General features: G+C 45.1%; 1 protein-coding gene across 1 annotated transcript in view; it reads right to left on the bottom strand.

The window, feature by feature from the left end:
* NOTCH2 (notch 2) overlaps positions 1-16,032 on the bottom strand; it is a 184,659-nt gene that overhangs the window by 9,895 nt on the left and 158,732 nt on the right. The window contains exons 18-26 of the mRNA XM_006861315.1: positions 13,871-14,099; positions 12,960-13,161; positions 11,074-11,227; positions 10,515-10,699; positions 9,267-9,399; positions 7,516-7,752; positions 4,596-4,708; positions 2,486-2,991; positions 796-1,143 (exon numbers count right to left, since the gene is read on the bottom strand). Coding sequence (XP_006861377.1) covers positions 796-1,143; positions 2,486-2,991; positions 4,596-4,708; positions 7,516-7,752; positions 9,267-9,399; positions 10,515-10,699; positions 11,074-11,227; positions 12,960-13,161; positions 13,871-14,099 — 2,107 coding nt within the window. The remainder of the gene's footprint in view (positions 1-795; positions 1,144-2,485; positions 2,992-4,595; positions 4,709-7,515; positions 7,753-9,266; positions 9,400-10,514; positions 10,700-11,073; positions 11,228-12,959; positions 13,162-13,870; positions 14,100-16,032) is intronic.

Here is a 16,032-nt window from a genome sequence, read left to right as displayed (position 1 = left end):
TTTACAGCCTCGGAAATCCTGCACAGGGTCGCTATGAGTCAGAACAACTCCACGGCACATAACAACAACAAATCTGTACAGAAGTTCCATACTTTTTATGCAAATAGCACCTGTGCTATGTGGTGGTTTTTTGTTTTGTTAACTGTGTAACCCCTTGCACATTACTTTTCTATGCAGGTAATTTATTGGGTGTGTGCAAAAAAATATGGCAGCTTGCCAGGTCTTTCTTCCGTGGAACCATGGGTGGGTTCAAACAGCCAACCTTTTGGTTAGGAGCCATAACTGTTGCTGCACTAGGGTTCCTTGGCATTTAGCGCTATAAAAATCTTCCCCTCTGTGTTTCTGGTCCTTATTCTCCTTTATCTCTGTAGTCATACCTTGGCTAGCTGTATATAGAAATAAAAGCGTGGGATATGCCAAAAAAAAAAAAAAAAAAAAGTTCAGTATGGACAAGAGAATAACGTTAAGATGATCACTCTTGCCAAAGCAACTTATATGATAAAAGGAGGTCCTTGAAAGGAGGCCAGTACATCATACAAAAGGGGAGTTGCTGATAGGTAACTCTGGCAAAGGTGATAGGTTTTGGCATTTGAAGAGGCTTCCTGAAGTCTTGCCTCCTGCTTGCTTCGGCCCATCTTTCTGGATCCCAACCTCAAGACAACGCTTCACCTTTAATGGGATAATGGGTTTGCTCTATTTGCTAAGAGTTTTATCTGTCTACACTTTATGGTTTTATAGGTAATTTCTGCCATGTATCAAAACACTTAGCTTTATAAAATTAAGCTTAAAACCTACCCAACAACCTCCTGCTCTTGTTCAACAGGAAGGGACCTGCGTGCCATCTTCTGCTTCTTCATGGCAGCTGACTTTTCTCCATAATAGGGGTACACCATGAGGGCCCCCTGGGGGTCCCGTTTAATGCGCAGGTTGGTGTGGAGCAGGGCCCCCAGTGCCCGTAGGAAGCTGCGTTCATCCTGTAGCAGCTGCTCAGGCGGCATCAGCACCACGATGACCAGGGTTCCCTCGGCCAAGTTCTCCGGCTGGTCAGCAGCACAGTCCAGCCCGTCCCAGCCACACTCCTCACTGTTGCATCCCTGGTCACAATGGTTGTCTCTGTAGTGGTCTGCACAGTATTTGTCATACCTAGGCAGAGGGAGGCAAAGAGGGTGAGAACGGGAAAGGGCTCAAACTAGCCCAGAGCTCTATCTGGTTTTCCATCTGCAATGACTAAGAAGGATTTCCCAATCCCTCTTCTGTGACCCAGGTCAGGCCCCCGATTGTCCCCTGGAGTCTTCCTTGAATTCTCCAATCTTAAGAGTCCGTATGTCTAGACAATGCCACTCAACATCAAAGAGTGCTCCCTGGATGAGGAACAACATTATGCTACATGGCTTTAGAGACCCCCAGGGAGCTTGCAATCTTAAATTAAAATTTAAAATAAAGCTGCAGATCGGAAATAAAATTAAAGCCAGTTTGTGCTCTATTTTTGTATCTACTGGCCCTGGTGAGAGATCAGTGGGCTTCAGGGAGTCCAAGGTACCTCCACAAACTGTATAAATAGCCCTGAACCATCAAGAAAAGCTCTACAGAGAACTGTTCAATATGGTCTATCCCCCTGTCAGGACTGAATCCCAAATATGTGAGGTAAGGGGAAGTTTATTATGTTCCTTACAGGATACCAGACCTAACTTGTATAGCCTTTTCTAGTTGCTTCAGCAAAATCAAATATCCGGAAGTGGAATTTGAGGCCCAAATGTAAATGTTGCACTTGCCACGTCAGTTACTGTCTCCTTTCCTCAGTTTTATACCAGTCGGTACGACTGGCCCTCCTACAGGCATCACACAGAGCTTGTGTGTACTGTGGAACTTCCCAGGTCTCTGGCCCTTCACTGAGAAAGAACACTAATAAGATCTGTGCCTCATAAGGTTGTTGAGAATTAACTGGGCTTAAATGAAATTGGAGGGTAGATTTTTATACTAAACCCTAAAGCTTCATAAACCTGCTTAGTAAATGCAACAATAAAGACCATGAGGGTTAAGTGGCGTCATTTAACGTATGCTTCCTGATAAATCTGGAGGGAGAAACCCAGTGTTAGGGAATGGGATGGGGCAAAGGGGAGAGGTACAGACCTTTCCATCCATCCTGCAGGCAGTTTATGTGAGAGGCTGCCTGGGAGCAGACAACACCATGTCCTCACGTGATTTCCCCCCGGAGGATGCGAGAGCAGCAGGTGAGAAGGCAGAGAAAGGCAGAGAGAGAGGGTGACTGGGCAGTGAGTGATCCTGGACCTCTGTCAGCAGGGAGACCCGGGGCTGGGGCGATGGGACAAGGCCGACGCCCAGGAGAAGAGGGCTTTGGGGTACCAGCCTGGAAAGCAGAAGCAGCTGGGGCTGAAGCACTGGAGTGGTTAGGAGCAAGAACAAGAGACTGAGGTGTGTTAGTAACAGTCCCTCCTCTCAGCCTCTGATGACTTGGAGCCCTTACTTGCATGTCTTGCTGTTCTTCTGGCATTCAAAGTTGTCAAAGAGGCACTCGGCTGTGTTGCACAGTTCGTCACATCGGTTGTTGATGTAATTCCAGCAGGGAAGTGGGGAGGAGCAGTTGGCCCAGGGGTTCTCCATAGTGAGGGAGCAGTCGCCCCCATCCCACTGGCAGGCATGGCTGTTGCAGGCCTCATCGCAGACACCATCCCGGGCTTTGTCAATGCAATACTGGCTGAGACAGGGGGCTGCAGGCGTGCTGGTGGGGGCTGTGTACAGTTCGCAGTGGCTGCCCCAGAATGGGGAAGGGCACTGGCACGAGTAATAAGGAGGCTGGCGCTGAGGATAGCAGGTACCTCCATGCTGGCAGGGGTTACTGGAGCAGCCTGGTTCACAGGCCTGGGGGTTGGGGCAGAAGCAGCGGGGACCCGAGGTGGTGTGCACACACTGCTCCCCTCTCCTACACTTCACCTGTCCACAGCTGCTCTGGCATCTGGCCCCGGAGAACCCCTGTGGAAATTGGTGAAGAGATGAGGATAGGAGGCAGCCCATTTCCCCCCTCCCAACTGCATCCCTGCCACACATCTAGGGAGATAAAGACTAGACACTTGACTAAGATCCCTGCAGGTAGCTTCCTGGGCCAAGTTCTAGGAAAAGACCCCTTTTAGTCAACCTATAGGCCAGGGCTGAGGGTCCTATGGGATGAATGTAGAGTTATCTCACTTCAAGAGTGCACTTTGAGAAATCAAGCCCACAGGTCCTGGTGGATGAGAGTCAGGTGGCATTGTACCATCACGCACCTTCCCTAACCATCATGAGATCGGTCAGATAAGGACTTTACAGGGTAAGAAATCCCATTGGAGTTTCAGGTGTCTGGGAAATGTTCATGTCTCATTTCATTTTACACCTCCTGCTTAGCCCAAGCCAAGAAGACTGGAAAGGGCTCCTTTTGGTGAGTGCTCCCCACATATAGTACACTCTACTTTAGGGGTTCCAGCCCCTGGCAGAGGTGACACACTTTGCATAGCACAAGGACAAGAGTAGACTTGTTCTAGTATAAGAAGTAGTTTCCTCCCAAGTGGTTCTTGCCAAAAAGCTGGGGTTGTTTCCAACCAGATTGGCCTAACCAGGGCAGCAAACTATTCTCCAGCATGGGCACGAGAACCAGAGAAAGTGGCCAGTCTTCCAGGGAACATTCCAGCACTTCCGGTGGCTTTTCCTTGGTGTTTCTGATGACTGACAGTTACAGTTTAGGGAGCTACTGTCTCTGGGAGGTTAAATAGCATTTTGTTTTTAAACATTTTTATTGCGATTTGAGTGAAAGTTTACAGACAAAATTGGTTTTCCACTCAACCATTCATATACATTTTGTTTTGTGACACTGACTGCAGTCCCCACAATGCAACAGCATGCTTCCCACTTCCTGTCTGTGTTTCCAGTTTCCATCTGTCCTTCTTTCCTATCCCTTCCTGCCTCTGGACCTTTGTTGTTGTTGAGTGCCATCGAGTCGATTCTGACCCATAGCGACCCTGTATAGGGTGTCCAAGGAGCAGCTGGTGAGCTTGAACCACCGACCATGCAGTTCAAATGGCTTTGCAGTCTGGCATATTAACCCACAGCGCCACATCAGGACTCCTTGGGCAATGCTGCCCTTTTGGTCTCAGATGGTTGACTGCTCTAAGGAGTGTGCATCCCTGGTGTTATGGTTCACCTCACAGGCCTGTTCTCGCCTGGCAGAAAATCGAATCACAGTAAAAAGCTTCAAGTGGAAAAACCCAAGCCCTTTCTTCTAAAAGGAACCCTGCTGGTGCTGTAAGATAAGCATGGGACAGCTAACTACAAGTTCAGCAGTTCAAACCCACCAGCCACTCTGCGGTCTGAAAATGAGGCTGTCTGCTCAGAAACCCTAGACAGGATGACTAGGAGTCGGAATCAACTTGATGGCAATGGCAACACATTTGGGTTTTTGGGTTTTTTAATTTTTTCCTGAAGATCTAAAACTGAGACATCCCCAATTACAGAGCATGAGAAAACAAAGCAAATTGAGTTTAACCTTAGTTATGACATGGATTGTCCCAGAAAACATGTTCTTAAATCATCACCAGGGCACTTACCGGGGAACAACGACAAATGAAACCATCAGGCATGTTGCTGGCCACTGCACAAGTCCCTCCATTGAGGCAAGGCTTCTTGGGACACACATCCACGAAGGTTTCACAATGACGACCTCAAGGCAGAAAACAAAAAGGGGCTTTAAAGGCAGAAGTAGTGATGGCAAGTTATTGAACAAAATACTGCTGGCAGGTGAGTTAGCCAGAGGACTAGAGAAGGAGACACACACACATACACACACACGAGGGGAGTTTCAATATGTTCATGGAAAAACTCCATTATCTTTTAATTCTGTTTTCTACAAGCTTTTTGAAGCCCCCTAATGTATGTAATTGTGTGTGTGTTTAATGCTAACCCTATGGGACCATGAGATGACAAAGAACGCTTTCCATCACTAACTCGGTTCCTTCATCTTCTGGCCCACACGATGAGCCCAGGTGACATCTATCCCCGAACTGACTCGCAGAACAGGATGGAAGCAAAAAGGGGCTCTAACTTATTCCCACCAAAAAGGAAAAAAAAAAAAGGAAAACAAAACCTCAGCTCTTTGAGGGTATGCTGGCATTCATTAAAAAAAAAAAAAAACTTCAACAAAATCGTTCACTGCGTTTTGTTAACATCATCTACTTCACAGAAGGATCTACACCAGGCCAAGACATCTATCTATAAAGTGATTTCTGGTTTGCAAAAATAATTTCCATCGACAATGTCTCCTTTCAATCATCTCTGGCTTCTTTGAAACATTGATTGGCATTGTTTTAAAATATAGCTTGATTTTCTTAGAGTTGATTTTCTCCAGACACAGTTCTCAAACAGAGGCATCTCTAGGGTGCTGATCTATGATGAAGTAAGCTATGGAAAATGTGGGGAGATTACGGAGGAGATGCCTCTTGGTAAACAGTAGGAGATGGGCCCCATCTGGAATGCAGTCACTTAGAAGGAATGGAAGAGGTGATTACTATGGACTGAACTGTGCACCCTAAAAAAAGACGGAAGTTACTCCTGGTAACTGTACACGTGGCCTTGCTTGGAAATAGGGCCTTTGGAAATGTTATCAGAGAGATGAATATGAGGTTCTACTAGAATAGGGTGGCTCCCAGTCCAATCGGAGTGATGTCCTTACAAAAAGCGAAGAGACACAGGGAGGAGGACACGTGCAACAGAGACTGGAAGAATGCAGCTACAGTCCAAGGAACCACCAGGGGATGGAAGAAGCACGAAAGGCTTCTTACAGAGCCTTCAGGGACTCCTGGTGTGGTGTTGTGGGATCAGCAGTGGACTGTGAACGACAAGGTCCGAAGTTCAAACCCACTAGCTGTGCCTCAGAAACCTGTACAGAGTTACTATGAGTCAGGACGGACTTGATGGCTCTTAACAACAATAACAACAAGAGGGCCTTCAAGAGAGAATGGCCCTGGGAATAGGTGAGGTTTGGACTCGAGCCTCCAGAGCTGTGAGGCAATGAACACGTGTGGTTTTACGCTACTCAATTTGTTACAGCAGACCTAGAAAAGTCTAGTGGCTTGAAATTTTATTTTTTTGGCCAATCAGAACTAAGAGGCAAGAGTTACGATGTTTTGTCTCTTCAAATAAACCACCAGCAACCAACAGCAGCTACCATATGGACACAGTGCTCCCCGGGGTGATAGCCCCTCACTGGTGACTTCAGCATTCCACAACAACGTAACTCATCCGGTCACTTGTTATGCACACACTCAAAGTGTAAAGGCTGGGTTTTTCCATTCACAAGTGTGAAAAATGTACAAACACGGGCTGTAGGCACTAATTTGAGGTGGTATTTTCTCCTCCCTTCTCTTGTTTACTCCTGTGTGTTTGTGAGTATCTCCAGTTAAAGGGGCCACAGACCCAAAAAAGGAAAAGGAACCGGCTTTGCTCCTCTGACCTCCCAAGCATTCCCAAGGTGGCTTGCTCTCTGTCCTGACTGTGATAGCCACTGGAGTCTTTGCCTCTTTTCATATTAATTATTGTATCCAGGCAGCTTCCAGACCACAAAATCTCTCTTTCTCTCTGTGAAATTCCAACTTTCTTAAAAGTAGCATATCTTAGGAAAATGGTAGGAAGGAAGATGGATTTAAGATGTGGCAGTGCCCATGTTGACAAGTTATTAGTAAACACATCGTCACAGCCTGTTTCCTGACACCTTAGGAACTGGATCACATACACAGTGTAAGCAACACTGCTAGCGTATGAGCTGCGGAGTGACTCCAGAAAATGCAAGATTTCAAATCTGAGTTTTGATGATGACACTGCCCTATCTAGATACAAGCAAGCTATTTTGGTCTCAACACGTCACCAAGCTTCCTCTCTCCAGAGTTTTCATGCCCTGTGCTGAGCAAAGCAGCTAGGGAGCACGGCCAAGGCTGGATGTGCAGAGCATACTGGTGATGGATGCAGCTTTCTAACACATGCCCCCAACAAGTGAATGAATTCTGGGTAAACACACACCTATGTGGACCTACTGCCCCTAAATGCCCTAGAAAACCCTAAGTTTTCATGAGATTCATAGGTGGAAGAAAGGTGTCAAGGGTCAGAACTACCTAGTAACTCAAGTCCTTACACACCCGAGGTTCCTGAACACAAAATGATGTAAGGTTCCTGAACACAAAATGCTATTTTGCTCAACCACTCATTATCATTTGTCAGTATTCCTACATGGTGTGATCACTGTCCACAAAAGGGAAAGAGTCTCTCAGGAAAAATAAAAGGTAGAGACTGACTACAACACAGTACCAAGCTCAGACTTCAGGAAAAAGATGGGCCTTTAAAAAAAGATGGGCTGGTCTCGTTTCTCATATATAAGAAATGCTCCCCATAGGCCTTGGACAAGTCACAAAGGGCCCAACTTCCTCACTAACAGCTCCCTCAAAGGAGAGAGGCTGGGGAGGTTGCAGAGGTTCTCACCAGTGAAAGCACTGCGGCAGACACACAGGTAGTCGTTGGTACGCTGTATGCAGTCCAGGCTGCCCTCTGCACTGCAGGGGCTAGACAGGCACTCGTTGATGTCTCCCTCACATCGCTCACCAGCAAAGCCAGGCAAGCAGAGACAACTGTAGCCCCCAATCCTGTCCACACACTGGCCACCGTTAAGGCAGCGGGGACCTCCGGCACAGTCATCGATGTTCTCTTCACAAAGTAGGCCTGGAGGAGACAGAGAAGAGATGCAGAATTAGGGGAAGCATTACAACACTGCTGTCCAGTGTTGTTGGCACTTCACAGTACGAGGCTATATGCCTCAATCTGTTGCTGAGTTGATTCTGACCCCTAGTGACCCTATAAGCGCAGTGGAGAACTGCCCCATACCATTTCCAAGGCCTTAATCTTTACAGGAGCAGACTGCCACATCTTTCTTCCACTGAGCAGCTGGTGGGCAAGACCTTTGGTTAACAGCCAAGTGCTTAACCTCTGCACCACCAGGGATGGCTCCTTGCTCGATCTGTGATAGGACATTTTATGTCAGGTAGGACAAATCACACTTTTGTCCCATGACGTTTGCCATCCTCCTAGTACGTGATATGAGTAAAGGAAGGGATGTGCTTAGGGCTCAGATGTGTTATCCCACAATCCAATGAACTAGTACCCTACGGTTTCGTACTGTTATTTGTCCCAGGTAAAGACAAGGAAACTGGAGCTCAAGAGAGGCTCAGTAAAATTTCATTAATTTATTCATTTAAAAACAAAGTTCAGAAAAGAACTTAGTTTAGTAAATATATAGATTGTTGTTAAGTGCCATCAAGTCAGTTCTGATTGATGGAGACCCTGCATAGGGTTTTCGAGGAGCAGCTGGTAGGTTTGAACTACCAACTTTGTAGTTCATAGTCCAGTGCTAATCCTCTGTGAAAAATATTGAGAAGATCTGGAACTGAATTATGAGTGATGTATACTTTTAAGCTTTATAATCACTGGTTTTTCTGTACAATAGTGTGAGCATCCTGCTGAGAGGAGACAGCCTCATCTTTGTCCCTCAGAGCAGCTGGTGGCTTTGAACTGTTGACCCTGCAGTGTGCAGTCCAGGGTTTATCCTACAGCGCCACCAGGGCTTTTTATAAACTTGGTTTGTTGTTGTGAAGTGCTGTTGAGTCAGTTCTGACCCATAGCGACCCTGTAGTTCTATCTTAATTCACAAGTTAATATAAGCCCAATGAAAAAAACACCAATAGCATTTTTAATAAACAAGCAGATTCTATAGCTATATAAAAAATATTTTCAGGGAAATGATGAAAAAGAAAATCCTTAATAATTAAAACAGAGAGGCACTGGTGAGTTAACAACAGAACAAACAAGAAAGTCCAGAAACCCACCCAAATACATGTGGGAATTTAGAACTGGGTACGGTAGCTGTCTCAAGTCATTGGCTAAAAAGATCAAATTGTCAATAGGTTGTGTTGGGCAAATCTGTAGCCATGTGGAAATGTTTTCTAGAAACATCTTTGTGTGTGGAAGGTACTGCTAACTAGGATTCAAAATCCAAAAGGCCCTCAACGGGCAGATAAAGTCAACCTTGTTACAAAGAAAAAGTGTCTGTGTGGCAATGGTTTTTGAATAACCAGTTAGTAGACTAAACTCTTAAAATACAGCTAGTGTTATCGTCTTTCATTTGTTACAACTTCTTCACCATAAGCAAGGAGGGGGTGTGGGGGAGGCAGGTTTCGTACCCCGAGTGCCTGGAGGGCAGGAACACTTGAAATGGTTCACCAGGTCGATGCAGGTGCCTCCATTCTGGCAAGGCTGGTTCTGGCATTCATCTACCTCATACTCACAGTTGACACCCTGATATCCGGGGACGCACTGGCAGGAGGAAGAAGAGCAGGCACTGAGCATTGGACCAGTGTTAGAGATAGCACGTGAGCAAGGGAGACCCCCTCTTAACTCTTACATGCTTCTCTAGGCAGGGTCAGCCTGCAGCTTGTCAGCACTTACCTATTCGTCCTCCTGCTGAAGAAGCCACATTAAAGGCAAGTAAGGATGGAATATTCTAAGGGGTATTTTTTTTGTGCAGATATAGGACCTTTAGACATAACTTCTGTCCTTCCTGTAAGCAGGCTTCCTCATTTAAAAAAATGCTTATTCCACTGTATGTGAATGAGGACCGTACTGACTAAGATGGTGCATGTGGTTGGTGGTAAAGAGATGGCATTTCTCCATCTCCAGGTTCAGGGGGAACACCAGTTAGAATAGAGTTGGGGCAGAGGCAGGTGGGGCTGGCTGACTATAAGAGAGAAGCAAAGATTTTCTCAAGCTACTTATTGCCTTGAATTGGTACCAATTCAGGTCTCTGAAGCTTTGTTTATGTCTTGCTCTAACCATTATGTTTGGACATTAAAAAGACAGTGACATGCTTCTCAAAAGACCCATACTTCTTCAATACTTAGATGGAACACGGTGAGAAATATTATATTACATATATATTTATACGTATGTATTTAATTTATTCATTTTATTGAGTTGTTTGTGACTAAAAGTGACTCTGTATAGGGTTTCTGGGAGCGGCTGGTGGGTATGAACCTCCAGTCTTTTAGTTAGCAATTATTAAGTAATTATCAATGGCTTTATAAACAGATGGCATGGGGAAATGGAACATTCCTCAAAGTGGGTACTTAACTCCTACCTCAGGGAAGCACCAAGGGCTACTGGGCTGGGTGACCCTGTGACATTCACTGTGCAATGAATATTGGCTCAGGGTCCTAGAAGCAGCTCCCTGAGGGGGGAGATGGCTCCAGACCTCTATAAAAATATAAACCCAGAATTCCCAGGGCGGCAGTGAGGAACACTGGTTGGTAAACACTGTAAGGGGATTGGTGAAAATCCATAAACGATGACAGTAGACGTTAGCAATTCAAGTCCCTATGTGCGGGGTCCTAGCAGATGGCCAAGCCTCTAGCCAGCACAATGGTCTGGCTCACCTGGCATCCGTATCCCCCGATGAAGTCATTGCAGGTGGCTCCGTGCTGGCAGGGATTGGATGCACACTCGTCCAGCTGCTTCTCGCAGTAGCTCCCGGTGTAGCCCATGGGGCACTGGCAGTGATGTGTGTTGCCGGCATTGATGCAAATCCCGGAGTGTTGGCACAGGCGGTCAGCAGGCACTCCTGGAAACCCAGTGTGGGGAAGAAACATCACAGAAGGGTACCCGGCACGCACATGCAGTCAGATCAAGTAATGAGCAAGCTAATCTAAGACGGTCAAACATGTCTCTTCTAGCTCACAAACCTCAGCACCAAAATTTCTGATAAAAATAAACAGACCCTGAGAGGGCAATACATCTTAAGTTTCATTTCAAATACAATTCTGTTCTGGTATCACTAAACGCTGGGCCTTCCACCTTCTGTCTTAGGCCCTTTCTCCGGAGCACTGCCCACTCACTACTATCTGGTCCCACAATGGTAAGTAACCTCCCCCTACAACAGTGCTGTCAGCCAATAATTGAGTAACTGACCCTTAGGCCTAAGGGGGCAGAGCTTACCTCTGCGGGAGGCTGCCACCTTACAGGGGACATTAGGCACGTCACAGTAGGCACCAGCCCATCCTGAGGGACACAGACACCGGAACTCTGCTTTGTTCTGAATGCAGGTACCTTTATTTTTACACGGAGACTGACTGCAGAGGTTTACCAGGGTCTAAAACAGGCAGGGGTGCATACATATCAATATACTAACACCAAGAATAAAGAAAACAAGTTAAGATTGTATTTCAAGGAATCAAAGGAAAGCACAATAATTAACCAATGAAGACAGCTACATAAATAAGCTCTCACCCAGGTCTTAAACCAGACCCAGCATTCCCAGGTGTGTTTAGCCTTTTCATTTTTAAAAAGTTGATCCTAACTCATGCAACACCATGTGCGTCACTGCTCTACTTCTAAGGGTTTTCACAGCTGTGTTCATAAACATCTTTCAAAAGCATTATCAGCAGATCTGTCTTCTGAGGCTCTTCTGGGTGGTTTTAAACTTCCAGCTTTTTGGTTAGCATTCAAACACTGAACCGTTTTCACATAGTCTAATTCTGCAGGAGAAAGTTGAGGCTTTCTGCTCCCAAGAAGATTTAAAACCTTGGAAATTCTATACAGAGTAGCTATGACTCAATGGCACTTAACAACAACAATGACAATTCTTCTTAGTTCTGCTATTTAAAAAGTTCTTACTACATACAGAAATTGAATCATTTGAGGGAACCCAGTAAATTAACTTATTCCCTGTGCTTTAGATATAATCATGTCCAGGAATACGGTAGCCTTGTGGGTGGAAGTAGTCAGGCCTCGCCCTAGTCCTATGAGAGGATCACAGGGGTCTTGTCTTGACCAAATCTGGTTGCAATGGATATGGGGTAAAAGATTTTTAGACTGCTTAATAAACCTCAAACCGTCAAAAACTTAATTTGAAGGGGAGATAGTCAGGCTTACAAAAGCCATGAAACACAGTGAGGGACTAGCACTTTTCTCCTTTGTGATGTGTAGGTGGTGGCTCGGCCTCTTGGAGAGAGGAAGGCCACACCTACAGCAGAGGCTGTGTGTAAAAGAAAGAGGCCAGAAGGGGAAGGCAGCGCCTGGCCAGCACCTCTAATCTCCCCCCATGAGAATGGGCAGGAGCTCCATGAACAATGTTCTCTTGGTGCACAGACTCATCAACAAACCACTTAAGACACAGAGGTGACTGTTCCCACATCCAATATACCAAAGCCTTTCCGAAGTACACCCTGGAGTCAAGTTTGGCTGCTTATTCCTAAATTCTTTGGAATTCTGATATTCCATCATTGTTAATGAGATACTTCACCCATGTTGGGCTCAGTTCTTTCTTTCATGAAATGAAAGGCTAGAGTAAGTGACTATACGGGTTCCTTCTAATCCTAAGATTCTAGGGTCATGTACAAGGGGGAGCTTCAAAAAGTTCATGGAAAAATTCCATAATATTTTAACTCCACTTTATGCAAACTTTTAATGTATTTACATTAAAAGGATGTGTAAATAGCTTAATCTTGAGACTGTCACGGTATCACCAGACAATGCTATGCCCCTCTTTGATGTTGTATCTGTCTTTAAAGATCGTCTTGATTGCTCATTATTTCTTCGTCTGTGTTCTCAATGCAGAAGGTATCTATCTATATGCCTCCTTCCCATGTTTATGTTTTCTGCTGTGCTTGGAGAATCTGCTATTAACAATTTTATGTTTGTTAATCTGTACAATCTTTTCAGCATCTGGAATCTACCAGCTAGTATGAAGCTATCCAGATTTATTTTAAGAATATCCCTGGGCCAATATTTCCTCTTTTAGGAGGGACTGATTCTATCTAAAAAACAAATTTAAGACTCAGCTACTGTGAGGGAGGTGACAAGTGGGCAGGAAGTTAACTTACTTGACAGTTTTTCCCAGTGTAGCCCAAAGGACAGGTGCAGCGGTAGGTGCCCAGGCCATCAATACACGTTCCCTCATTCAGGCATGGGTGAGAGTTGCATTCATTGATCTCATGGAGGCAGAAGGGGCCAGTGAAGCCCATAGGGCACAAGCAGGAGAAGGAGTTAATCCCATCGACACACGTGCCGCCATTGAAACAGGAGCTAAAGGGTGAAATGAGAGTAGCATCAGCTTTGTAACCTGGTTCCCTTGGCTTTGCTATTTGAAAAGTTAGGTTTTTAGAATCTAAGATGTTACAGAGACAAAATCCTTTATAAAAAATACCCTCAAACGCACCCCAGCCCTCAACAGGTTTAGGAGGACACAGAAGGCTGAATTCACTAGAGATTCTTAGAGAAGGTAGTTTTCCAGGTTTTTCCCAGTCTTTCTGTGGTTTTCTATGGATCCCACTTCACTTTATCCCTTAAGTCAATGTAACTTATATGAAAAGTGCTAAATAAATAGCTCTTGACCCTAGGTTTCTTTATGAAAAAGAAATAGAGTAAGCTCATTGATCGGAAAAACAACAACAAAAAAAAACTTCCAAAATTTAGTTAAGAGAACAATGACAAATGACAGATTTACAAAAATACAGAAATAGTTGGATCACCTGTCAACTGGAACGAACAAGAGGCCAAGGGGAGACTGGAAAAGGATTATAACTCTTTTTGTTCTTTGAGCAAGAAATAAAGGATGATCCCACTAAACTTTTCACCATTTGACCTTTGGGGACAGGGCCATGGGAGACGACTATGGATGCGGTTCCCAAGTGGAGGCTTCATCTCTGCCCAGCCCAGCAATGGGCTGCCCACCCCATCTCCTTTTTTCCCATAAGGCATGGTGTGTGTGTGCTCGGGTGCTCGGGCAGCTCACCTCTCAGTGCACTCATCAATGTTGTTCTCACAGTGGACCCCATCAAATCCTGCCTGACATTTGCAGGTGTAGCTGCTGACATAGTCGGAACAGGTTCCTCCATTCTTACAGGGTTCGCTCAGACATTCATCCATGTCTGTCTGGCACTTATCCCCAATGAACCCCAGAAGGCAGAGGCAGGAGAAAGTATTGACTCCATCTACACAGGAAGCTCCATTCTGGCAAGGATCTAAAGCATTACACGTGAGAATCAGAGCTCTGAACAAGAGTATTCGTTTCATCATTATCTACATCTCTGCTAACAATTTTGTCGTAATAAAATTATTGAAAAAATCTACTGGTTTCCCACATACTTACAACTTTGTAACACTTAGCTGTACGTATTTCTAAATCAAATTATGTGACTCCCAACAAACAGAATGCCAGGAAAATATTACACATCATTAGCAAATGGTGGTGGTTTTGTTAGGTGCTGCCGAGTCAGCTCTGACTCATAGTGACCCTATGTACAACAGAATAAAACACTGCCTGGTTTCCCAGCATCCTCATAATCTTACTATGTAATCTTACTATCAACCCATCTGGTTGGGTGTCTCCCTTTTTCACTGATTCTCATGTAACCAAGCTTGATGTTCCCTACCAGGGACTGGTCCCTCGCCATCCTCACTTTCAAGGAGCATTACAGCTGTACCTCTTCCAAGACAGATTTGCTTGTTCTTCTGACAGTACTTTTTATATTCGTAACCAATACCACAATTCAAATACATCCATTCCTCTATAGTCTTCTTTATTCACTGTCCAGTTTTAGTATGCATATGAGGTGACTGAGAAAATACCATGACTTGGGTCAGTCTCACTTTAGTCTTCAAAGTGACATGTCTGCTCTTTAATATTTTAAGGATGTCTTTTGTAGCAGATTTGTTCAATGCAAGAGGACATTTGACTTCTTGACTGCTGCTTCCTTAAGGTTTGATTATAGATCCAAGTAAAATGAAATCCTTGACAGTTTAAATCTTTTCTGTTGATCATGATGTTGTTTATTGGCCCAATGATGACGATTTTTGTTTTCTTTTCACTGTGGCATAAGTCATATTGAAGGCTGTAGTCTTTGATCTTCATCAACAAATGCCTCAAGAATAGCCAGTAACATCACCAGAGAAAGCGTGTAAGTCCATTTTCAGCCTGTAACTGTTCGGAATAACTAAAATGGGGCTAGAACTTGTCCAGTGAAGGAGGCTCCCTGCAGAGCCTTTGCACTGCACAAGACCACAGGTAGAATCCTGATCATCTAGAATCTTCTGAGGTGGGACGAATATTCCCACATGAAAGGACAAGTAGACCAGTCTGGAGCAGCTAAAAGAACAGAAGATACTTCTTGAAATAAAAACCAGCAGGAAAAAAACCTCCCAAAACAGTAACAACAGTCCAACTGACTACTACAAGAACAAGCAAGTTGTTCCCTAGGGAGCCATCAAGGCAAGTGGTCAGGTCCCCTCAAGGCAAACCCACTTCCAAGACTGAAACTCAAATGGAATACACTAGCAGGCATATGGTCCTGCTGTTGACCACGTTGGTCACCGATAAGGGGAAGAAGGGGAAAAATAGCAATGAAGTTGTGAATTAAGCCCAACCACATTCAATACTCTTGTTAACTTGGACTGAGACCTAGTTAACCAAGCAGTATGACAAGACCTGGGGACTCCTGGGCCCAGGGGCAGGAACATGGCCCCAGAGGACTAGAACCGAGTATGAAGCATCCAGCTGATATAGAGACGGGGGATGGATGCACAAGAACACTCACACTTGCAGATAGTACCCATTTGACCTGCCATCAATGGCTGGATGATCAGAACATTACTAGAGAAGAAAGAAAAAGGGGGAAAAAAAAAGGAGTAACCCACTATAAGTGGATGATCCTGACCTACGCTTGTGGATGTAGTAAGACAAAGGAGCAGACAAATCTCTACAGTGAGGATCATTCCCACCCCCCTTGGTATACAGGGTTGACAGGGAGGGAGAACTTAGACATTGGCTACCCAAAATGGGGGGACTACAAAGGCAAGAAGTGACTAGATTACAAACTTTCAATAGGGAACCTAGCTCCAGAGGATACAGGGAAAGGTAGAACCTCCACAGAATTGTTTCCAACCTGTCTGGAGGGG

This window comes from Chrysochloris asiatica, unplaced genomic scaffold (assembly GCF_000296735.1).
Source record: "Chrysochloris asiatica unplaced genomic scaffold, ChrAsi1.0 scaffold00042, whole genome shotgun sequence".
Taxonomy (NCBI): domain Eukaryota; kingdom Metazoa; phylum Chordata; class Mammalia; order Afrosoricida; family Chrysochloridae; genus Chrysochloris; species Chrysochloris asiatica.
This window is presented reverse-complemented; position numbering and strand designations above follow the sequence as displayed.